At 36.8% G+C, this 26,263-nt stretch overlaps 1 protein-coding gene across 5 annotated transcripts; it reads right to left on the bottom strand.

Annotated features, from left to right (window-relative positions):
• Window positions 1-325: 325 nt before the first annotated feature.
• KRAS (KRAS proto-oncogene, GTPase) lies at window positions 326-26,263 on the bottom strand. 5 transcript variants are annotated; one of them, XM_062008854.1, is made up of 7 exons: window positions 26,134-26,263; window positions 24,855-25,097; window positions 18,647-18,825; window positions 16,608-16,767; window positions 10,035-10,150; window position 7,539; window positions 326-4,017 (listed from the first exon to the last, which is right to left on the bottom strand). In XM_062008854.1, the coding sequence occupies exons 2-7, from the start codon at window positions 24,963-24,965 to the stop codon at window positions 3,901-3,903; spliced, it is 684 nt and encodes a 227-aa protein (XP_061864838.1). In that variant the 5' UTR covers window positions 24,966-25,097; window positions 26,134-26,263; the 3' UTR covers window positions 326-3,900. The 5 variants fall into 5 exon arrangements, with proteins under 5 accessions (XP_061864838.1, XP_061864831.1, XP_061864815.1 ...); XM_062008831.1 differs by lacking the exon at window position 7,539 and having other exon boundaries at window positions 3,946-4,017; window positions 10,027-10,150; window positions 24,855-24,977; window positions 25,080-25,097; window positions 26,134-26,261; XM_062008821.1 differs by lacking the exon at window position 7,539 and having other exon boundaries at window positions 3,946-4,017; window positions 10,027-10,150; window positions 24,855-24,977; window positions 26,134-26,261.

Genomic DNA, 26,263 nt, shown 5'->3' with positions numbered 1-26,263 from the left:
GGCAGCCCGTTTACCAGACTAGATTCACATCAAGCCTGCTAGGAGACTGACAAGAACAAGGTCTCTGGGGCACGAGTGCAGGTGGTTGAGACCAAGCAGCATGCAGGGGCAGCAGAAAGTGTTTTGCCATGGGGTGACAGCACCTTCTTTCAGAGAGAGAGAGAACACTGGTGGGGGGGCAAAGGACAAGGGCTTTGCCACGGAAAGCACAAAGTACAAGAAAAACTGAGAACAACTGCCAAACACAAGCAGCTTGTGAGGTACTCTGTGCAGGAGAGGAGGCATGGTAATTCTTGGGAGAGAAAACACAAACAGGGAGAGAAACTCACAATAACTATTTTTATTACATTACAATAAATAGGAGCAGTACAGTTTGACAAAAAAAATGACAAATTCCAGATCACCTCACGGCACATACTCCTAAAAACATTAAAAACTTTAAAACAAACAGTGGTCTCTTTTTTTTTGCCTTTTTTAAAACTTAATGTCTGGTATGACCAACATTCCCAGGTCACGCAACCAAATGATGGAAAAAACTGGATCACACTGCATATATTCCACATCCAATAAAGCACAATGTACAAAATGTGCATGTTTCAGTTTACACTATACAAAAATAGTTAAAATACATTCCAGGTAAACATATTACATTAAGAAGTCATTCTAGAAAGAAGTTGGCACTCAAGAGGAAAAAGCAGAAGTATTTTCAACATGAAAACACAAGACAGTGGAATAAAGAAACGTTAGGAAAGATTTACCATCTATGTAGCTTTATGTAAACTTGAGACAAAATGATTTGTTTACAGTTTGATGGTCTTTGAAGGTAATCATTGTATTGCTTCATAGCACAGACAAGAGCAGAAGATTGTGTATCAGCATTCACCCATTACAGAGATCCCGTTATTGTAGCAACGTCTAGATGGTGCAAAAACTTTGGGGCAATGAGACTTGGTGAAAAGGAGTAAATGTCAAGTTTGAGAAAACCAGTGATAAAAGTTGTTTACCAGAGTTACATAAAGCTACTGTAAGAAGGTGTTGCTCCCTGACACATGGCAATTTCATGTATTAACGTGGGAAGTGATTCACATGTTCATTTAGTAGTTGCTATCAGAACAGACAGCAGCCAGGTATGTTCTTTGAAAGCATTTCAAATAGGAAAAGACAGAATAATTACAAGATCAACTTGTGCAAGCTGCAATCCAACATGCTTCACCAAATCTCAACAAATACCGAGACAAAACTGCACAACAGTGGCAAGGATGGGTATTTTTTTTAAAAAAAAAAAAAAAAGGAAATAAGGGCAAATCTAAATAGATTTTGTACTAATTTAATTGGATTGGTAGCTACAGATCACATGAACTGAAAAAAAATAACTTATATATAGCTTTATATTAGAGCTATATAAACCCATATTTGATTATTAAGACATTTCAGCTAAAACGTCTCAAAGAGTGTTCAGTTAAATTAATGTAAGAATTTTAGACCAGCCCTAATTTTACATGCAGTGTGACTCAGTTATCAAAAATCTTAAAAGTAACCTTAATATTGCCTCCATTTGCTCAAAATATACTATCTGCTTTTGCTACGTTCTTCATATATAATCAAGAGTATACAAAATGGGTAAATATCTGTCTCCAAAGTATTTTAACCTTGGAAGCTGTAAAATGTTTTGCAACATTAAGAATCTGTTCTTATTCCTTCTTGGTCCTTACAATACAATGAAAGGCCCTCCTATGACTACTTTTCAGAATATTTCATCATTTTTTAAAATGTAACTCACATGGAGGCTGAAAGGAGGAAGGGAGGGGGTCTGTGTCTTGGTGGAGGGTGGTGAAAGGGGAGTGCAGGCAAGGAAAGGCATTATTTCTCTCAGCCACATTGAAGTTAAAGGCAGCAGTCCAGATAGTGTGTATGTCCCCTACCAGCTTTGCAGATCTCCACCGTTGAGAGCCACTGAGGATCCTGATATAGGTGATCCTGCTTCTGCAGGGGGGTTGGACTAGATCTCTAAAGGTACCTCCCAACCCTACCATACTATGATTCTACGATTCTTTTTTTTTTTTAGAAGCAAAAGAATACTTTCCTCATGCAGTTGCACCTTTGACATCATCTAACAGTCTAAGTGAAAACTGTGTTTTGTAAATTTTTCACATAATTGCTTAGGTTTACCTCAGGTTAGATCAATGCTGCTAATACCCTGTTCCAAATATTCCAGTGTCCTGAACTATCTATCCTACTTCAATGTCTCGTGTTTGATTTCTTTTTCGGGTATGCCAGAGTCACGTTTCCAAGTTTTACTCTGCAGCTGAGTTAGGTACTACAAAGAAGAGTACCTTCAGGAACCCAGGCCCCCATGAAACAACCAATGCAACATTTACAGTAAGACAAAAGGAACTGGCCACACTGGAATTACTGGCTCTTACTTTAATGCACAAGAACTAGACTACTGCAGTACCAAAAGAAAGCTGCTGCAAATATTCTGCATTAATTCCAATCAGAAAAAAAAAAAAGGCGGGAAGGAAAAAAAAGTCACAAGAGAACTTAATGACAGAGAAAGACAACATTAAAGTCTTAGTCTAGCTTCATGACAGTCTAGACATTGGAATGCCACTCACCAACCATTTAATCTGTGCAACAAAACTAGTACTTCACAAACATCACACAAACAACATTGAGTCTGGAAACCACGTTCTACGCTGAAGGTTTGTGCAAATTCCACACCATTTTAATGGCATAGTGGATTTCCAAATTATTTGCATGAAGCAGATAAATTCTCATCTGATGTTACTAGAATTTAAAATTCCTCCCCTATTTTGCACAAAAGAGGCATCTGGAAATATTGAATGCCACACTTGGGAGGAGTGGGGAGAAGAATGGTTCTACTTTGCTACGTAATTTAGGATTCTTTCTGATTTAATTCTTATGATAAATTCTGGATCCATGCATGAATTAACAGATAAGTTGATTCAAATTCTTAGATTAAATTAAGGCTTTCTAGTATTTCCTAGAGACAGTAAGAGTGAAGTCCTGCACCTACTGAACAAAGCTACTTAAAGATTTGAGAGAACTCTGCAGCTCAGGAGAGCTAGGATTTCACCTTGGTCTTCAGACACAAAAAGTTAGTGAAAGTCTTAAAGCAAATCATTAACAATAGCATATCAACCTAATTAGAACTTTTACTTTTTCCATTGCCAGATGTGCATTGTTGTCTTTTTTTGATTTTTCTTTTTTTTTTTTTATAGAAAAAATAGAGTATTTAAGGAGTGGCTGTGACAAACTGCAGTGAAAAAATTTTTTGTGAAAGGTTTCTCTTTACATTCATTAAAGTTGATCTGAAATGCTACAAGACTAGATGCCTAGAAGCAAAATCTACAGGAAGACTATAAAGGCTTCTGGTCTCTCTATATTGCAGTCAGTCTAAAAATCAAAGAAAGTCTGAAATGAAAGTCTCTTTTGCTAACTAGTCCTTTTTCCCCCAACCAGATTTCAAAAACAAACAAAAATATAGGGGTTGTTAGAATATGTAGAGCATCATTTAACTGTTTGGTTTGCACACAGAACAGAAATTCACAATTAGTAAGAAAAATAGGAAGTTAGCAACTGTGCATGCACCAAAGAGTCCCAAGATAGTTCTCAGGATTTTGTGTGGGGTGTTTTTTTTTGTTTGTTTTTATGGTTTATTTTGTTTTTCACAGGCATTGCTAGTTCAAGAACCAACAGTCAAAGAATACTGGCACTTTAAGAGGAATGAAGTTTCCACTGTCATTTAAAACAAGCATTCAGGTAAAGCTAACAGGATCTTGAAGCAGAAAGTAAAGTAATGCTAAAACAAATGCTAATAATTTAGTGTAATGTACAAAAATTACTTAAGTACTTCTTGAGAATAAGGATAAATTGTATTTACATAATTATACACTTTGTCTTTGTCTTCTTTTTCTTCTTTTTACCATCTTTGCTCATCTTCTCTTTGTGTTTTCTGATTTCTCGAACTAATGTATAGAAGGCATCATCAACACCCTGCAAAGACACACACATGCACACGTTAAAATGGCATTAACAGACTTCCATGCCTAAGTAGGCAACAGCCTGTGTCCATCTGACCTGATCTGGTAAAGCGTGTTCAGTCAGCAGTCTGTTTTACTGCCTGCCAGGAAGGGGTTACACTGGCTTCTTTCTAGGGCTTTTGTCATGTCCCCTGAAGCAACTGTGGATTGGAGGAACTGCTGGGGCAACACTCCTCTCAAGCATTCCTGTTCCTTGGGAAGGGGTATGCTGGGAAAAACATGTTCAGATGGGAGGGGAAACTATGGTTGTCCCCTCTCACACAAGAGGAACACACCATTACTGGGCACATGCAGATGGGCCTGCAGGAAAGCAGCTTTGGGAAGTGGGCTGCCAATGTTGGAATAATTAACCTATAGGTTGTTCCTCTCCCAAGTTCTGAGGAGCACTGAAATAACCACCTGAACAAACTGCCAACAACAGCCAGCACCTGCCTGTCTTCTTTCTCAGCTGTTCCCCAAACTGGGCTTACAGCAGTCTCCAGGTGACATACTGCTCAGGGGCTGACCACCGGTATCCCACAGGTCCCATTCTGTTATTAACACACTAAGGAAATTAATTTAGCACACTGTCCTCTTCTCCATCTCAAAGAGGGCACGTGCCCCACCTCAAAACTAGAAAAGTATATAATCTAAGTGTGTGGTACTTATGTTTGTATATTATTACCACAGAATAAAGTTGTGAAGTGTTAGCTAGCTTGTTTATGCCTTAATCTATATGCAGCTTTAAAAACTTAATACAAATATCTGTAGCAAGAATTCAATACCCAGGACAGAGTTATGATTCATTTACATACTCAGGTCATTTCTCAGGCACACTGACACAGTAAATCACCCCATAGTTTTATAAATATTATCAAATCAATCCCAATGGTAAATTATTATTTGATAAATCATTCTATGCAATTAACATAGCTAAAGACATGTGGAATGCATTACCTGTGGTGCTGTGTTATATATGGTCACTAAAAATCTCCACAGCTCTAATAGTTAATCTACAGACACAAAAGCTAATGTTTCTTCATATGGAGTAGTTTTTCTTTTTTTAGGGGGTAGGAAGGGTGGGGAGAGTAATTATAGCTGACAAAAATTAATTCTGGTCAAAAGACACCAGCATATCTAAAAGCCTGACATGAACCATTATCATTCTACATGTTACATGGTATACTTTGTAACAACCTATTCATGCAAAACAACTTACTGCCAAGCTTTCAGGTTGCTCCGAATTTCAATCAAGTACGCATGTTGTCAGTCAACCCTTACATTTAAGAGTTTGAATATGGACAGTTATCAAATTGTTAAAATAAATTATCTTGATTCTTCAGTTGCTCTTTATACTATCTTTCATAGATCAGAAATAGTTGTATGATGTGAACGTATTGCAGCAGACAACCATACCACTGGGTCTAAAAACTTATCCCTACAACTGGCAGGCAGCTTCCTACCTCGTCAGCTACAGGGTTTGCCTTCAAACTGCCAATGAAAATTAACAAGTCTCTGTTTACTCCTGTATGCCTGCTTCAGTGAAAGAACCAAAAGTGAACTCTGAAAAAAGCACAACAAAAAACCCAAGTCACTGAATCCATTACTGTTTCAAATACCAAATGGTGACAAAACTTCATAGGGAAAGTCCAAACAACGAGGTGTTAAATAACTTGAACTAAAAAACAATGTTCCCAGTATACCTGAATTTATTAAAAGACTTCACATTCAGGTTCATGAAGCATTTACTTACAGATAACTGATGTTTGATCAAACTTTGGCAACCTATCTCCTAATAGTAACAGCACACTTTTGCAAGGTCTTGATATAGAAAATACACTTGCAAATAACTCACTCCACATCTTAAAATATTATTGATCAATATAAAATTGCTGTAGCATGCCTAATGGAAGAGTAGCCTTAGTTCTGGTAAAGGTCACATCCCCCGTGAGTCTTTGGAGAATTAGAAATGCTTGCTATTATTTTACAGAGAGATATGAGTGTTTTGTTTATAACTTCAGTATCAATGCACAAAGTGCATATTTATCAATATCCATGTAGGGACATGATTTAGAAGTACTGATGGTTCAAAGTGTATCTACTGCAGTTCTCACCTCAGCCAGCTAGTTTGGAGGACAGTATTAAGAATCAGTTGCAACAGAGGAACAGTTTGATTCTTGGAACACAAAAATGGTATGAGAAAAACCTCTGCACAATATTTTTCTACAAGACTATTCACGTTTCCTTAGAAAACTACCTTTCAGTATTTCATAGTTGTCATTAATGTGTTAGAAAACTACTCATTATCAGGACAGTTATTGGCTTTCAGCCAAGATGCATTAAACAAAAATCACTACTGAATTCTTCAAATAGGCAAGCCTCTCTCATTAAACTGGTTTTCAAATAAAGTAACTTGTAAACCGTAATATTCAGAGACTATTACAAACCTTCAAACACCTAACTTCAACCATTAAGGCTGAAATTCTATTCTACCGTTCTATGAAATCTTTATTCTTTCTAGTAAGGTAACAATCTTTTAAATATGGCACAAATACTAAGGAACTGACTTTGCCTTCATCGTTGCATTTACACCTCTGTAGATCAAGCCATTAAAATTAATGTGTTTAGTAGTTTGGTCCTGCCACACTTCCTCTTAAATTCAGATAATGAATAGAACATGACCTACAAAACCACATTTAGAACATTTGTGACTTACAAGTGCGTGAACTCAAGATAAACTGAGCTGTTTCACTTTTCAGTCTGTGGATTAGTTTAAGTGTAAGTAGCAGATACTCTGTTTACAGAAAGTCCCTAAAAGCTTCAATACCATAAGATCAAAGGCACTCAACCTTTCTGGTTATTTTTTTCAGTAAGAAGGGACTGCATGCAGCTGACCTTCCTCCCTGTAACAATGGAGTTATGAGCAAGCATTTTGGAAAGTGTGAGATGTACTAAACAAGGGCTTTAAACCCAGGCCCAGGATTAGAGACTCAAAATTCACTCTGCATGCTCAGAACTACACCACATTGCCTCAACCAAGATGCACTGACAGAGCTTCCTCCTGGCACTTGTTTTTCTAAAGGGCAACTACAAAAAGCAAAAGAAACATGAACATCAGAATGATTCTCACAGAATCAGCCTGCTCCTGGCTACAGCTTTTCTTTGGAGCACTGCACAGTCCCATGACCACACAGAAGTTTGGATACATGGTTGCATAGTTACAAGCATTAATCAGACCTGACAACTAACCTGGTTCTCAATATGAAACCCTAAATGCATACAGAATTGTGAATTAAATAGAACTTTAAACAAGTTTTAAATTGTTTAAATTGTCGGGGGAAATTATTTGTATACCTCTGGAAAAAAATCACTAATTATAGTTTTAATTAAGAATCTAGAAATCTTAAAATTCAAATGTAGAACTTCTGTGATTCCAACTTTTTACTATTAACCCAGCTCAATTTGAATTACATTATCTAGATGTCTAATTTATACCCTTGAGAAACTTCTTATAGTATACCATTTATGTAAAAACTTTAATGTTTTCAAGAAAGAAAGCTTTTGAAATCTTTACCTTGTGTTTTACAAATTACTTCTTGCTAGCTGTAAATTACAAATAAAGCAACAGATATTATGTACTTCCTGCTTTACTGTGTAACTGCTTGGAAAGCATCTGTAGCTAACGGTAATCTGAGTAGTAAAAGTTTTCAGCTATCTTGAACGAGATTAATAACTAAGACAACATAAGGTGCAAGAAGCTAAATTGAATATTCCAAGAGGTAGCAAAGCACTTTGAACTATCAAATCTTATTATCCACAGAGAAAAAAAGGAAACTGAACATTGTAATTGGAAATGTTATAATGAGCATTTTAAAAGTCTAAAATTTGATCTGAAAGACTTGCATCATTAGGTGCTGTTCTCCTTCTTTAAACGCCAGATTTCTTATTCCACTGGAACCACTAATTTTGGAATATGCTTTTTCCAGCTTAATCTCCTAAAAAAAAAGTTGTTGAAATGACCATCAATATTATGTAGAACTCACTTCTTCCTTCCCTGAGCAGACACTTGAAGTTCTAGAGCCTTATATCCAAGACTATTTTGTAAATAAGGTATGAGTGAAAAAAAAACCCAAACCAAAACCACCAAACAAAAATAATAATAATAAAGCAACACAATGAAAAATCCCAACAGTATCCATTGTTGATGAAAGATTCCCAGTATCTGGGGGAAAAAAAACCAAACCCACAATACTCCAAAAACACACTTCTCTTGGACATGGGTAGAAAGAAAGTAGGAAGCTGTCAGAAAGTAAGCATTTGCTCACTGAACCATCAAAAAGAATCTTTAAATCTGATATGATGCTTCCACTGGGAGAAAAAAAAACCACTACAATTCCCACCGTCCTGTTCTCTCACAAAGGAAAAGCAGACGGAATTCAGGCTCTTTAAAGTCCCAGGATACAAAACAAAATTCTACTTTGAGGTATGGTTACATTAATAAGATCACAAGAAACAGCAAAGTTTGTTTTCAGATGGCTACAGTTAGTAGGCTTAAGATGTTTAATTCATTTTGCTCTCATCAAAAGTAATCTTGCCAAGTTGCTGTGAGTTGTTTTGTGATAACTAGCAAAGAACAAAACAAGGAATTTCAATGGTATCAATTTTATTGATTTTTGGATGCAAGACTAGAGAGCTTTGTAACCAAGTGTCCAGTTTCTTGCAAAGAGAACTTTTGATAAACAGTATCACAAAGCATATCTCTTAAGGAAATATCTAAAGAAGTCTCTCAGAGCAGTTGTTCATCACTTAAAAACTGAGAATAGAATAAGCCTGAGCAGATCTAGTAAAAAATAACAGAAAATAAAATCCCTCCCTCTGGAAAGAGCAGTAAGACTCCCTTATTGAAGGGAATATTCCTACAGTTGTGACAGCCTCTTCAGGATACAAGTCAAATTCCAAGACCTCTCTGCAAGATGTTCTGAAGTGTGAAAAAATACCTTGAAAGAGTTTTTATTTTACATAATGCTAAATTCCAGTTCATCCTGCTGTTGGACAAGTATATAAGGAGTAACAACCCATTCTCTAGTAGTGCAATAAAAGCTAAAGAACAAATGGGATAGTAATATATGAAAGGTGCTATTCTGATGGCTTATTCAAAAAGCACCGGAAATGCTATTTAGACTCATATCTCTTCCGTATCATAGCTTCTTCCCCCCTTTTTATTTTTTAGTATACATCTCAAAATATATTTTATATTTCTGGTGCTTTTTTGTTGTTGTTTTTTGTTTTGTCCTGTTCCCTCCCACTCCAGTTCTACTTCACTGTTGCTTTATCCCTTCATCCCTTGTAAAGGCTCTCAGAACAAATGAAACCTTATCATTTTGTTTGGATCAGTCATGGCATTATAGTTGACAAAAAAAGAAAACTAATGTATTTCTGGAAATAGCAAGAGTAAATTTTTTAAGCTGTGGGAAAGCAAGGGAAAAATGGCATGGCAATAAGGAAGGGCCTAAGAAAAAGAAAACCTGTATACTTGGTGCTAGACAAATACTGCTTTGCTGGATTAGGAACCTCCTGCTTCTGCACACTTGAGAAGGACTATAAATATGATCCTTTCCTGTCAGTTCATCAACCTGAAGACTTAACCAATATTCACTTCAACAATCTGCAATATATCCATAATAAAACTTCCATCTTGACTTAACACTCAAAACTAGGTCTCAACATGTTTCACAGATTAACTCAATACACAGTAAAGACTTCCTGTTAATCTATTTATCAAAACCCAGGAAACAAAGCATACATAGTACTTGGGTGTTTGCTAGGAATATTATCCAGAACCACTACACTGAAATCCGATTGGTTTTGTCTCTTACATTATGTCATCAATTAATCATAAAATGTCTGATTTGTAAGACACTGTCAATCATTTTTATTTGGCAAGTGATTTGTAAATCTTACCCTGTTACATTACAAAACTTACCCTGTTACATTACAAGGCATTTTTTTATTTTCACGCACCCTGGAGTCTTTTCTTCTTTGCTGATTTTTTTCACTCTGTACTGTCGAATCTCTCGCACCAATGTATAAAAAGCATCCTCCACTCTCTGCATTGTAAAACACAACTCCTTAAAATCTGCTTCGTTAACAGTTGTGACACATTGGGACACCCACGGCAACGGAAAGAAAACCAACACAACAAAACCACTGACATTATGAGCTTTACTTGTGAGAAATATGTGGATCTCCATTTATATTTTTAAAATGATGGGTTTGCATATTTGCTGCTTGATAAATACCTTTTAACGCAAGCAAGAGACTCAAAGAATTTATTGATTACCAGTTAGAGTATTTATGCTTCAAGCCCACCATGTTGAAAATAGTATCACTTGTGTTACTGAATCTTTTCACACATTTTTATGGGTGTGTCTGTATTTAGCAGGTACAAAACCTTATGAGACTGGTAACTTGGGGTTAACCACCTATTTTCACTTCTTAGCCAAGGTGAAAAACTGTTAACTGTTTGGGCAGACAAGGAAAAGTAAGCTCGTTTATGCTCTGTTCTTTATCCAATGATTTTGCATCGTTACAAGAAGAACATCCTCACAGATATAGCTAAAGTTTCAAGTTCATAGCATAATCAATTTTAAATAACAAATGTTAAATATACTTTCTTTTCAAAAATCTGTAGAAGAAACTAAGAATGTGTATGAGAAGTCTGAACAGGTCATTTCCTTAAGAGGTTACAAAGAAATAAAATCTTCTTAATACTACTGAATTTTGGGAAATATTGTTCTTAGAGCTACTTAATATACAGAGCAAGCACTACAGTATTAGATTTAGGAAAAGGGATGCTTGAGTCATGGGAAAATGCTTGTAAGAAGCATTTTAAGTATATCATATTTCAGAATAACTTCTATAATTACAATAAGTAGTTACTTCTGGAAGTTAATTCTTTTGTGCAGAAAAAGCAACAAGTTCAGTATCATCATGTTTTAAGAGGTTGTTTCTTGTATATATAACACACACCTGATCTGCTCTCTGGGGGCCAGACTAAGGCAAGCAACAGAGATCTAAGTGCAAACCACCTGTGAAGTTCTGATGCTGCTCAGATTCTTCTCTGGGTGAAGAGAGCCCTTCAACTGCTCCAAGGATGACCCAGAGATAGCTAGCTGGTTTACTTCTCTGGTCTCATACCCTGCCTTTCTGCAGCTTTGTGTTTAGGCTACTTGGAGATGATGATAAAATAAGTATTTTTTTTAAAAAGGTACAAGAACTGAAGATATCTTTAAGCAACTGCAAGATAAAGAGGTACAGCACCAGCTTTAAGTTAACTGTAATTTAAAATTGATTAGATTAACGTAATTGATGAACTTAAAACTTTAGCCACATCTTCAAGGATGTTCTTGTTACAAGATACAAAATATTTAGCTGCAGTTTTTAAAGGAGAGAGGCAAATCTCTCCTCTACCTCACTGTCAATTTCATTCCTTGTCTCCTCCACCAGATCAATGTCACTGTTAATACAAACTCATTATATGAAAATAAAAACAGAACAGGCTGATGATCATTGACAACAGTACAACCATTTATGCCTCAAAACTTTATTACTACCCAACACACCATCTTGACTTATATTTGGCAGATTTTACAGAAATTCTCTCTCCAATCCTTCCCTGTATTATGCAACTAACAACAAAAATTGCTAAAGTTTTACTGCCATATTTACTGGGCATTTTGCACAAACTGTGCCATAGGTTATCACATTTAAGATTCGTTCTTAGCATACGACAGGTTATCTGGGGGTTGTTCTGAACTACAGCTTCTTGAATATAGAGATGAAATTAATTAGATTTATTTCTTGGATTGTATTTCTTCCCTGGTATATACGATGTGCCCTGTTAGGATGTAGGGAGGTATCAATGAGGTGACAAGTCTTACAATCCAGGTCAAAGTTTACAAAATAAGGAAGCCATTAAAAAAACAGCAAAACCCAAGTAAAGCTCATAGTTTCATGTTTTCCTGGAAGGAATGAAAGTTTATTCCTGAAGAGGAAAGAGTAAACATGTGCCAAAGCACAGGATGTACAAGAATCAATGTTTTTGCAAATCTACTGTTTTGCAGTAGAAATATATAATTTGATTATGGAACTTGCACATGAATAATTAGATAATAATTCTTCAGTCAACATTTATTGCCTTCCCATCACCAATAACGAGCTGTAATTTGCTTTAGCAATGCAGAGAGAGGGAGAGACACAGAGAGAAAAGAAATTGCTAATACTGCCACCACCAAGAACAGTCTTATGAATTCCATTGAAAGAAATTATTCTGAAATAAAATCTAGAGACACATTTGCTAATTTCATTAGCACAAGGTAACATTTTTTAAAAAATCAGGTGATAGTCATCTTATAAACTTAAGTTGTCATTTTCATATAAATTTCTTTTCAGATTCTTCAGTATATTTCCCCTGATTACGGATCATGTATCTAAAATATAAGCAACCAGTTCTTCTAGTTGTCAGAAATGGAAAAAAAAAAATATTTGTCAGACATTAAAAACTTTAATATCTAAACAGCCTAAAGAACTCATAACCCTGAGGCATTGTTTTCAATATGCTTTTAAGTCCTAAAAGACAGTTAAAAATTCAATTTAAAATGTGACTATGTGCAAAGAACATCTATTTCAAATACAGACTGGTGAACAAACAGGAATTTTCACATATTCCACTTCTGTGAATAGTACTTAAAAAGGAACTAATGAAAACTAGCCTTGACATCTGAGGAATGCTCTGTGTCCACCTTTATACAATATCAAAGTTGTTGCCTAAAACCAACTGTTACAGATAAAAATACAAATTATTCCTGAGGACACAAATAAAAAGAATGCTACTCCTTGCATAAAAGCACTCCCAACATAAGACATTGTAGTGGTAAAGGCAGCTGCAAAAATCTACTAGCTCTTCTAACACCTGGCTTATAGGCTAGAGGTAATTTTTTGCTGTCTCTGAAACAGACACAATAATTCAAAGTACCATTTGGAAGCAGTTACTAAAGCTTAGACACAAGCAGGATCTCCACTAGTTTGAGGAAGGACGGTGAGTTAAACTGATCATGTTAGTATCTTATGATGGTTCAATACCAGACATTCATTAGTAAATTAATATTAAATACTGCACAAAATTATTAATCGCTCCAAAGTTCAGAAGTGCCAGAACTACAGCTGTCTCTCCTACCTGAATTTCACCCACTGTGCACATTTAAGCTTTGCTTGCTGCACTCATTTACCTTTATGTTAGGTAAATTAAAAACAAAACTGTTTCCTCAGCATCCTGGAATCATTCAGTGCACAAAGCTGCATGCCTGAATTTGTTTCGACATTATCAAAACTTTATATCTTTTTCCTCTTTTTCCTTTTCCTTGTTCTTGGGAAGGAATAAACTACTTGTAACATTAAACTCTTACAAAAGAACAAGTGACACAAAAAACCTGCCCACACCATAAAGTCTCACAATGATATAACTAATAGAAACTAAATTTTTTAAATGGAACCTGGACATGTGAACTACATTAAAAATGGCTTGGAAGGAAACACATACAATAACATTGAATAGATATGACAAATCCTTATGAAAAAAAGCATGCTGGTTTATAACCTGCAAAAGGATTGGGAAAGGATGAGTATAAGCGATGCAACATGCCTTACAAAACCACCAGTACTGACACATGTTTACATCTAGAAATTTTTCATAAATTACATTATATTGATTTTAATCAGCAGTCTAATTACAAAAATTAGTAACCTATACCCAAGTTGTAAAGCCCACTAAGCAAAGATTTCATGGATGAAGTCAATGATTTGTATGAAAATTCAAACAGGGATTTGGCTTAAAACACAACGTTTTTGCAGTAAGTTTACCCCTTTATTGCCTGTTAGGACCAAATAGAAACAAATACACTAACTTTTATAACAACTTATTTCTACACTTAATTTTCTCTCTTTCCTATTTTTGACCTTGCCTATTAGTTTTTGAAAAAAAACTCAGATATCATTCTGCATGAGCATACAGAGCTACCATTTAAAGAAAGCATCTTGGTGATCAAAACAGACTACACAGACAACTCCTTTCCATCTCCATCTCCCCTATCTCCTCTCCCAGAAATCTTTTTTATTCTCTCTGAGCTCCAGCAGAAGCAGAGCACGAGGAAGGGCTAAGCAAGAAGACGGTGAGGGTCTCCCTTCAATAGGACATCAGTGCTGACATTTGAGCGTGGTGGAACATGCATACAGGAAAAGAAGGTTCCTATCACTAAATATTCATGTAAGGCCTTCTGAAGACTCCAGAAGTTACCAGACCACCACTTGGAAGTTCTGCATGTAACCAGAGAGGATTAGATTTTTTATTTATTTATTTATTTTTAGCAAAGGACTACATTCTGCCCAATATAGTCCCTGGACCATGTGCAGCTTTCAAAATGGTTTGAAACCTCTAATTTTAAAAGTTAATTTGAAAGAAACTGTGTGTGTATATGTACATATTTTAAATACAGGACAATGTGACTGAAAAATAATATGTAAATGTATATGTATATACATATCTATATATACATGTATATTTAGATGATCTTGCTGTAATTAAAGATCAGGTTCTTCCTCAATTTCTCTTTTGTCTTCTCAAAAATATTTCATTAACACCGCATCTTATGAAGTAGTTTAATAACACATGAACAGCACTGCACAAGAATTAGTTGCCACACCTAGTGGCTCCAACTTCTAGATGTCAACATTCTCAAAAGAGTCTACTGGGTATCTTTATTTTAAAATCCATGAGATACATTTAGGGGCTCTTTATCTGTAGAGAGTGTAAAGCTCAGCTTTAAAAAACACAAACCAACAGTCTTCTGTAACATCTCAGTTGTCACCTCCAGAAAAAGCCACAGATAAAAGCTGTCAAATTACAGAATGATAGTTCATATAAAACTGGTCTGTAGTCCTCTGAAACAAGTATAAACCTCCAGCAGACCTCTTAAAGGTCTGGAAAGTAAAAAAGCAGATACAACTTTCTGTAAACAAAGATTATAAAACTGGTGATTTTTGAGTATGTGATTTTGAATTGCTGGAGCTGCTTGTAGGAGTAAGCTACAGGTGGGGTGGGGAGAAGAAATCTTTGAAAATACACCATTGTATCAACATACTTTTGTTAAGAGTGGCTGTACAAAAGGAGTATTTCCTCAACAATGTCTGACTCTCTCTAAAACAAGCTGAAACAAAACAAAATCCAGACGTTAGTATGGAACTTCTGTTATCTCAAACCTCAAACGTTACTTCAGAGTTCCTTTTTTATTCTAACATCTCAATGACAACCACTAATACGGCACCTTACAGAAAGAACACCGCAATTATTCAGTCCGCTTATACACTCTTGTGGCCTAATTTGTTCTCAGCCATTAAAGCTTTTTTAATCCTATCTAATAGAAACTTTCTCTATTGCCAAAAGTTAGCACTCCTTTGATTCCTCTGTAAGGTTTTACTAATTAGTCCAGGTTTCAACTTATCAGAAACTTGGGTGGGTTTAGCAAATTTGCAGTAATAAAATACTAATTTCTTATATAAAAAAATAACTTATGTGTTGTCTATGAGGAAATTCTGCCAAGTGATGCAGCTGAATCTATTTATCAGTTACTCAAATCACAGTATTTTGCCCTTATTTGCCTCCTGGTATTACCTAATGCCCGATTCATAACTTACTCCTAACACTTCTGATTATGCAATGAGTAAGAGTTACTCAGCCTCTAAGGCTTCATGTAATTTGTACTGATATTAATTCTTTACTCTTAAAAAAAACCCCCACACATCAGCATTTTTCAAAAATAATGCTTTCTTCCAGAAATACAGAAACAGTTTCAGTATATCTGTATATCTCCTGAATGTACAGATGGACTGCTATGTGCACCTTTGTCCTAGCAAACCCTGACTGATGCACTGAAAGGACCCCAACGACTGCATCTTTTGCCTATACTAGTGCACTACACTAAACAATCAGCTCCAAAGCCTTAGAAGAGTGTCACTTTACACAAGTAATTAATCTAAGAATTTAAAAACACATGTGGTCAATTGCTTAGCTATAAAAAGGTATATCAAGAATGTCCCACTAACTCTGAATCAATGCCTCAGAAAAACTTCTTTTTGTTATTAATGAAAATAGTTAAGTTTGTCTGCTTAATCTTCTTGCTCAGGAAAAAAAAAAAAAAGCATTTCACTTCCAAGCAGAAGTGCTTTTATTCTGTTAAAACCAATCACATTAAGAATGACGCAACCCTCTGACAGTGGAGAGTAACAGTACATCAGGTCTTATTCTTTGAGTCAATTGAAGGGAATCATTCAGTAACAAACAATTACTACTTGTCAGTGAGCTGACAGAAAGAAGAGACACCACAAGAATTTTTACTTTGGAGATGTGTATCTATTGATATGGGCAAGCAATTGTCAATGCCTAGAATAATTAACCTGATGATAATTCAGTTAAGAGTTCTGCATTCATATCTGGTAAGTTTTGAGCTTTACCTGTCTTGTCTTTGCTGATGTTTCAATGAAAGGAATTCCATAACTTCTTGCTAAATCCTGAGCTTGTTTTGTATCTACTGTTCTGGAAGGCAAATCACATTTGTTTCCTACTAGCACCATTGGAACATCTTCAGAGTCTTTAACTCTCTTTATCTGTTCCCTAAAAAGAAAAAAAAAAAAGACAAGTTGTATTTAACAGGTATTGTTTATGTGGTAATTTTTAAACAATGAAAAAAATAACTGATTCCAATATCATTCTTCACATTACTGCACATTCACTATGAGAAACCATCCAAAAAATAAAAAAAGACTGACCAATTCTGTCACCATTTTATCATATTTTAAAAAAAATTAAGATGAAGCTGACATTTTGCAGACTGCTACAGATTTTGATGTCACTATCCTTTTTTTGCTTTTTTTAGTTTATAACAGCTGATATCAGAACAAGCCTAAGAAGCCCTGGTGTAAATGTTAATTCTTCTCTCATACTCAGCGCTCCTAATACTCCCTTCATTTCCTAAGGTAAGACACCATCGAAAGCACTATGCCTATTGTCTCGATTTTGGTTTGAGTTTAGGGGGTTTTTTTCTGCTTTAATTAAAGACAGCATTAGAAACACTGTAGGTAGAGTTTTTTAAACTTTGAGGATCACTGGTTTGGTTCTCTGTAAGGAAAAATTTGGTAAGAGAGTCTTTTCAAACAGCTTAGAGAACATTTTGAAATACTAGTTAGATGTACTTGTCAAAAATCTCAAGTAACAATCATCAGTTTCATTACTTTGGCCTTCCCAAATAATCTAGCAGTATGTTCTTTAACATAGTCTCTGTTTTCAGATATTTATTTATAAGCCTTCAGCTTCAGTCTGCAAGGTCATCCACAGGTGTGTAAATGCACAGGAGAATCTCCAGCATTCAATTTGCAATGTTCTTTGAAGTAAACTTGTGAAGGCCTTCTTATGCAAAGCTTTAACTCTCTTTAAAAAACAAAATTCCACATAAAACCCTTTATGGTCCTTCTTCCCATTACATCAACATCTATCTTACCGTTTTCCTTTCTTCTTCTACAAGCAGAGAAAACTCATTTGTAATAATATGGTTAGATAATGAAATTCACAGTTTTTCCAAGAACAGAAGATACATTGTTTTTTTTTATTTTGACATGCCTACTGTGCTAACTCTTTAACTGTATTCATAACAAAAATGTGCAACTTCAGCTTATGAGTAACGTGGGGTTTGTGGGTAATACTGATAGTAAAACACTGCACCATCATGGAGTAACATTAAGTGTTTGGCATTAATCTTAAACTAATAGTGCTAAACTTGGTGATCTATGGCAGGATTTGCATAGCCTTCTAACAGAATACCCAAAAATAATTCAGTATAACAGCAAGCTACTAAGTTATAAATGATCTGGTATGGCAGTCATGACAGACTGCTTCTATTCCTGTATTATTGTAGCTGACAAAACTAGCATGAGTTCAAATTTTTAACTAATTATTAAAAATAAGAGAATATGAAGATCAACAGTAACAGGTTGGTTTTTAGCAGTCATTCTGGAGTTCTAATTTTGCTCTGTGTGCTCTTCTTCGGCATCAGGGCTTACAGTGTTACATTCTAGTACCATTCCACAGGTATCTCCCCTCCAGTGTCGGAACAAAAGCAAACAATTGGCATTATTGTCTGTACAATTTCAATTGCCAAAGTTTCTCCATCTTGGCACATAATTTTATCTATAAAATGGGTAGAGTTCACCTTCAGGCAAGTCTTCACTATGAACAGGCAGAAATACTAAGTCAACTAGTTTTAATCAAAAGAGCTTTTAGATATTTTGTCTGCCTAACTTAGGAGTGAGGCAGCAGATTTTCAGATTTTTTTTCAGAAAATTCCAGACCTACAAACACACAAGTAAACTGCAGTATTGCTAATTTGCAAATTTCCCTTTAGATGCTATTTCATAAGGGATCATTTTATTTCTAGTGGAAAAGCAAGCAATTTATCCACCTAATAAAAGAGTTAGTTATCATCTTTCCACATACACACCTATAATGGTGAATATCTTCAAATGACTTTGTATTGTTTATAGCAAATACACACAGGAAGCCTTCTCCTGTTCTCATATACTGGTCCCTCATTGCACTGTATTCCTCTTGACCTGCTGTATCAAGTATATCCAAGAGACAGGTTTCTCCATCAATTACTACTTGCTTCCTGTAGGAATCCTAAAAAAAAAAAATTAAAAAGAAATCATAAACCTTGGTTAAGCAGAAACAAGTAAGATTTTGGACATCTGTAACTTAGCAGATATTCAAGTTTTTTACTAGGAATTGAGTATAACTGAAAACACTTAGAAGAGTTAAAAATCGAACTTTAGAGACTGGTGAATGTCAGTAGGAAAACAGTGTCCCATATAGTAATCCTGAACTGAAATAGCACTGAAAGGACGCATTCTTATCTATATTCTGAATTTTCAGAAAGTGGCAGTGCACACACACAAAGGGCAGTGTTTTTATTTTGCACAAAAGTACAAAAAGTACAGATCTGATCCAGATCAAAAGCATTGCCTCTTTGTCTCTGTTGATAGAAGAGCTGGAGAAACTCATAATCCTGATTTTACAAGGTTTGACTTTTAAGCTTACTCAATTTACCAAATTTATTTTCAAGTGGTAAAATCTGACCTTCATTCAATGGATATTTACAAAAGCGTTGTGCCACAACCATGTAAAAAAAAAAGAAAAAAAAATCACAAAATAGAAAAGAGTACCCAAGTAAGACAACTGCCCTGAAAACTAAATGAAATATAAAAAGCATTTAGTGTTTGGAACAGGGAAACTTTTGTATACCTAAGCAGGTGCATATAATGATATTTGTTATCAATGTCAAGTTGATACGTTTAAAGTTCAATCTTTTTAGCCAAGACAGAACAACAGAGTGTAAAACCTTTGACAGGTGTTGGAACTAATTATTTCAATGTTATCAATTTAAAGTTTTCAGGACACTGATTCAAGTGGCTAAAGTCTGTACAAAGTCCCAAGCAACTAGCATTACTTTCCCAATAACTTCTAAAAAAAAATCTATTATATGAAATAGAACCACTTCAGTAAACTTTAAAAAATAGGTCACTAAGCAGTGCCACGAATTATTCTCAGTAATCAGTACTCATAACAAATAAAAGGTATAAACACAAAATCTTGGTATTACCTTTCAGATTCCTCAGCTAGAGATTAACACAATATTGCTATTGTTTTTTAACACTTTACAGCAGGAAACCTCAGCTACAGGGAAGGGAATTAAAGGACTAACATTGCAATTCTAGACAACTTCAAGATGAAATCAGAACAACTTTCCTTCCTCTGTACTCATTTTGTGGCACAGTATATCTATTCCTGCACACCTTCTATTTGCAGACATGGTTCTCTTCTGTCCTATTGCTCAGGCTAAAAACCAAGATAATTGTATAGAATAAGTATCTTAAACTAAACAAACTGTGTAAATCTCACATTTATCTTGAGCCTGGATGACATTTAACAGTTATCAGTTAAGACAATATTGACTGTTTACCTTAAACATAAAAGTTTACCTCCAACAGGATTTTGGGAATACTTATTTCACAGAAGTGCAAATTCAGTGTTCAAGGGAAAAGTAGATAACTTACTTTAGAAATATATATAAGACATGTTTAAATATTGATTCAGATGAGACAAATACACAAGCTCCAACACGTTTTAAAACAACGCTAATATTCTATATCACACCTTAAGGGAAAAAATATACCACCAAAAACCCCCAAAGGACACATCTTTATTCCAATTTGCTTAAATCCAATAGCAAATCCCCCGTGTCCTATGATACCTTTATCAGAGTTCAGTGATGTACCAGTAGAACTTCTGTCATTATACTAAGCATATTCACAAAGCTTTCATTGCTTTTCTTGCAATTTGACTGCTAGTTAAAAAAAAAAAATCAAAAAGCGGTTCTTGAAAAGCCTGTATTATTCCTTTACATCTTGGCAATTCAAAGAAATTCCCCTCAACTGAGCTTTAAACAAAAGCTTTAAGTAATTCTCATCAAAGAAAATAATTTTTAAGAGAAAATAAAGTCACTTTTAAGAACTGCTGTTTTTTGCATGCCTACCAGGTTAGTAGTAAGAGCAAATATGCACCAGCATAAAGCACAACACAGGTACAAAAACAAGGAATTCTTTGAGATGATAGCTGTTTGGACCACTTCTGGCGTAAAAAAATTGGCACTATCCAGAAATGGGATTTGAAGTGAAAGGAAAAGACAGGCATGGGAGAGAAAACTCAAAGTTATTATTTTCTTTGTACCCTTCCCACTTCCACCTCAAACAGAACACCTGAAATCACATTTGTCACTGTAGGAAATAAAACTGAAGCACCACATTACCACTACTGTGACTCCCACCCCCATCATGGTGAATATCAGTGTAAATATAGCTAAGATACAATTTTTTACATGTTATCAAATTGTAAAAACTCTCGAGTCCTGCAAAACAGAACATAGGATGCAACAAAAAGTTATGCCACTATAGTACTTGTGGCACTCCTACAAAATGCAACTGCAGAAAATAAGTAGCCAGACTCCCCATCAACAACAGAAAGCCCCAAAATTCTAATCTATGACATTTCATCATTTATAAAAATCCAGTAGCTTTACTGCACATCAGAAGATTTGCAGCAATGAATGTGATGAAGAAATAATGAAGAAACATCCACTATGAGGCTATTAAGTAGAAACAAAATGCAAACTAGAAGTTAATTTCGAAGTAGTGCTCGACTCCAAATACAATTTTGCAATTCTCCCCCAGTATACAAACTCAAAATATCTATATAAAAGTTCTAATTTCATGAATCAATTAAGCTGCTTTTATTGGCCTTTCACAAGCCATTAAATAAAATCAGCACAAATTATGCTGATTAATTCCATCTCTTAACAAGCACCAATAAGAACATTGACAGGAAATTTCAACTATGTCCTACATATAGGATTTATCAAAAAATGAGAAACAAATCACTGTTTAAAAAATTTAATCTAAGCAAGTAACTATTATACTGTAAAAATCCATTATATGAGCGATTTAACGTTAATATATCCCAGCTATGAAGACTAAGCTATTACTGAATATTGGTGGAAGTTTCAGAGGTGCATAGGTCATTTCAGCACACAGACTTAAATATCAGTATTCCTAAATTAGCCAGGGGATTCTGCTAATCCCATTGAAAAGCCTCTGACAGGCAACCAGGAAGGCTGTTCTTTCTCTAGGGCCTTGAAAAGATGACGTGTATCTAGCACTAAAACATGCTGAAGCTGTAAGGAAAACAAAATTTTATAAATCTGAAATTATCACATCACTCAAGGAATGAAGCTTCCGCGGAGCTCGGCCGGCAGAGGGCGCGAGCCCAACCGCTCTCCGTACCGGGCCAGACGTACACGGGTTAGTAGCCACACCGGCAAAAAAAAAAACACCCTTCAAATCGCTCGGCTACAGAATTTGCAGGAGATGTCCAAGCGCAGATAAGATATGGAACTGTGAAACGCACAGAAAGCTTGTATATATGAACAACAGTAGTCTCCCAAACACGTAGTCATTGTAACGTCTCCCCTTGCCCTACATCATCTGCCATCCTCCCACATAAGCAAATAAAATACTCAAAGCATGCTGTGAAACATGACATTTTCCAAACAAGTTATTTCTTGAATCATTAAGTCTATTTCACTGAAAATAGCAACAGGATTAACATTATAAATGCATCTGTGATTAAGTAACTTGTGTATTTTTTCATCTTCAACTGCATCATGTCTTCATAACACAGGAATTTTAAAAATGTCGAGTTTAATTTTGTTAATCACAGGAAAGACTTAAAATTAATCAGTAACTGTGTAGTTATGGAATCCATTATAGACAATAAACACTGAACTCTTTTCTCTGTCTAGCCCAAAATATTTCTCTTATTTATTTGCAAGGGAAAATGAGTGTTTTGGCAACAGCAGTATGGAAATGAAAGAAACAGCAGTGAGAAACAATAGTAGCAACACTACTGAACCGTCTGAACTGTTATTACCAGTCAAAGCAACTTCAGCCTTATTTCCTCATAGTGCATAAAAAACACTCTATAGCTATTGTTCTTTGATCAGCCCTTACCACCACAGCCTCACCTACGCAGGAAGCACCATAAAGCCCTTCTCAGCTGAATGGGATCAGGCAAGGACTGAAGCAGCTAAACCAAATTATAAGCCCATTCTCTGCAATCTCCAGTGTTTGCCACCACAAATCACAGACCACTCTTATTATAACTGAATTATTTTTCCCTACAAGCTTAACTATATGATTACAGCACTGGGAGAAGACACAAGGTGATTTACTGTGTGAATGGGAAGATACAGTCTCTGTCCTCAAGGTCTCAGAATTTATGAGACAAAAATGGCAACAAGCACTCAAGACAAGAACTTGTATCAGCTGTAGAAGACTGACATTGATGCATGTGACAAGCTGTGGATGCTGATAAAATCCACTAGGTTAAAAGTTTCCCTCTTTCAGAAGAGCATAATGATTCTGGACCCCACTACCATGTTACAGTCATCCTGCGTACTACCAAATCAAAAGCCACAGTTCTGACATTTCAGATTCTTTCTACAAGGAATCACATTTTCATTATTTTACATTAAAATGTATTTTCTATTCCTCAAAATACTCAGTTTGCTGCTTAGCAAAATCCCTCAAGTGATTTATGAATGCTTCCATTTAAGTTCTGTTCCTGAACTGTTTACACAGTTTGGGCTTTATATGACAACTTCTAATACAGAACTTCCCCAGCACTTTCTGTAACGTCTAAGCACTCCTCTAACCTAAGAGAAACACAGATGATCGTGAACAAGTGTTACAAAGATCAACAGCCTTCAATATTCATTTCACAAAAAAAAAAAGCAAAATCCCATTTTGCTTGTTCCTCTCCATGAGTTTTGTGTACCTTGTGTTTGTGTTTTGGGTGGCTGTTAGTTTTAATATCTTATTAAATGAAAAAGCTGCTCCCCTAGTGCATGTCACACACTCTTCCTCCCTCCATAGGCCTATTCACAAGATCTCCATACATGAAGTTACTTGGCCACACAGCAGAGACATGAAGACACACAGGTACACTCAGGTGAATACAAAGCCAACATGTTTCTATTTGGGGCACAGTAACTCAGACCTGTACTTTACTCAAGTGAGACAGCTTCCTATCATCTTGGGGCACTATCTTCTTTTGTTTATGTCTACCTGAAAAGGATACACAGACATTTTCCAAGTCAGCATTTTAAGCCTAGATTTAAACCCTTGTCATTCCTTCAAGTGAGCTTGGAAAATGCCTCAGTGTATAAACATAAAAATGAAGTCATGGCCTACAGGGCTGCAGTGTTGGAAATATAAAAGTCTTTTGTAAATTATAGTGTCATTTCTCCTTGTATATGGTCTGAGGTTATTAAATCCAACGATCCACAGGAGATTTCAGACAACACTAATATTTTTCTTACATTTAAAAAGCTTGCTTGCTCATTAAAAACCTTTAAAATATCCCAACATTTAAAGTTTAAACACAATTTCAGATTTTGAGAAACTATGCCATGTATCTCAAGGACTCCAACAGAAGAGCCACCTTAGAACATTGTTTTCTAGATATGGAAACAGGCATTGGTGTGTTTTAAAAAATAAACAAATAAATACAGGCTCCACATTTTTTCTTCATTCACTGTAACATTCCAGGATAGTTTGGGGTTTTTTTTCCATGTGGAATGGATCCTAATGATAGGAGCTGAGAAACCTTGCTGCATACGCTTCAGAACTATACTTTTTCCTACTTTATATTAAAAAGGAAAGTCACATTTAAGAGCTTGTATGCAAAGCCATAAAGAGCTTTGACAAGCATTTTCTAGTGAATTTGTCAAATACTTTGTCACAGAGATCCTAAAAACATACATCAAAACTGTCCAATGAAACACGGAAATTAACATCATACTTTAAATGATTAAAATTGTTTGGGTTTTATTTTTTGGGGGGGTTTTTTACTGCAGCTGTTATTCCACAGCGAGATGAAGTACAGCGATTTCCTCTCCAAAGCTGCTCGAATGCTGACCATTATCTTTGGTCTCCTTTTATTACAAAGCCTTGTTGTATGTTTTTGTCCAAAAGCAAGCAACTACCATTATTACCGATAATCTGTCTTCACAAAAAGCATAAGACTAAATTGTTTACCTCTATTGTAGGGTCATATTCATCCACAAAGTGATTCTGAATTAGCTGTATTGTCAAGGCACTCTTGCCTACACCACCAGCTCCAACGACAACAAGTTTATATTCTGTCATTTTTTAGCCAACCTGATGACAAAGAAATGAACATTAAGCAGAAAGAGTCAGGCTCCAACTAATGAGGATGCTGTCGGTGCATTTTCGTTCAGTATCACATTCCTTTACTATTACCGGAAAGCAACTCCCTCCCTGAAAGACAAGACAAAAAGCTATGAGGGAACGCTGTTTCTCGAGAAAAATTGTACATAGGAAACGTAGCAGAGGCACAAAGCTAAGAGGCACGGATTACAAAGAGAGAAGAAAAACAAACAGGGATAAGCTACATTCAGAAAAAGGTCAAAGAGTATTTCTCGCGGAGCAAAGATTTTGTTCTCTGCTGCTTTCTCCCAAAGCCCCGGTGATGCTGGGAGACCTCCTGGATTTTTAGAAAGCCGAGCCAAACCGCTTGCCCCTCAGACTGAGCCACAAACCCGGGAAGGAAGCCGCCTCCTGCGCACGGCGGTGACGGGACGGATACGGGCACAGCTTCACCTGGAGGGTTCACCTCCCCCGTTGTTGTGCTGGGTTTTGAGGTTGTTTTTTTTTCCCCGGGCAAGCACAGCGCGACCGCTCCGAGCTCGGCCGTGGAGCCAGCGGCGGGAGCCCCTCACCTTCCCCTGGGGGCTCGGGGTTGCCGCTGCCCGCCCCGCCCCAGCTCCCCTCAGCCGGGAGCCAGCGACGCGGCTGGGCCGCCAAAAACTTTCCGGCCCGGCGCCTCAGCCCCACGCGCGGGGGACTTCAGGACTGGGGAGGGAAGGGAGGAAGAGAATATATATCTATATGAGGCAAAGGGGAAGGGGTGGGGGCATAAGCGGCCGGGTGCTGGGCTCCCAGAGGGCGTTGGCCACCTGTCCCGCCGCCCCCTCCCGCGGCCGCCGAGCCGCCGCCCGCGCCGCGGGGAAAGACGGTGGAGGGGCAGGCGAAGGCTGCTCCCAAGGATGCCGGCGGAGGGGGAGAGTCGAAGCAAAAGGCGCAGCCCCGCAGGCGGCAGTGGGACAGGCGCCGGGAAGCGGCCGTTCCTGCCCCTCCGCGGAGGAAGAAGGGGGACGGGGGAGGGGATTCCCAGCTCAGGGCAAGCCACACCGCTTCCCCCTGCCCCACCTCGAAGGGAAAAGGGTGGGGGGAAAGAAAGCAAGCGCGGCGGCTCAGTCCCGGTTGAGCGGGGGTATGAGGGAGAGGCGGGTACCTTCCTGGCGCTACAGCGGGCCGCGGGAGCACGCCGGCGCCTCCCTCCCTTTGCCCGCCCCGCCGCGGCGGCCGCTCCGCGTCCCTTTCCGTCCCGGTCCGAAATGGCGGGGGACGGGGGAGGGCTGGGG

This window comes from Colius striatus, chromosome 1 (genome assembly GCF_028858725.1).
Source record: "Colius striatus isolate bColStr4 chromosome 1, bColStr4.1.hap1, whole genome shotgun sequence".
Taxonomy (NCBI): domain Eukaryota; kingdom Metazoa; phylum Chordata; class Aves; order Coliiformes; family Coliidae; genus Colius; species Colius striatus.
This window is presented reverse-complemented; position numbering and strand designations above follow the sequence as displayed.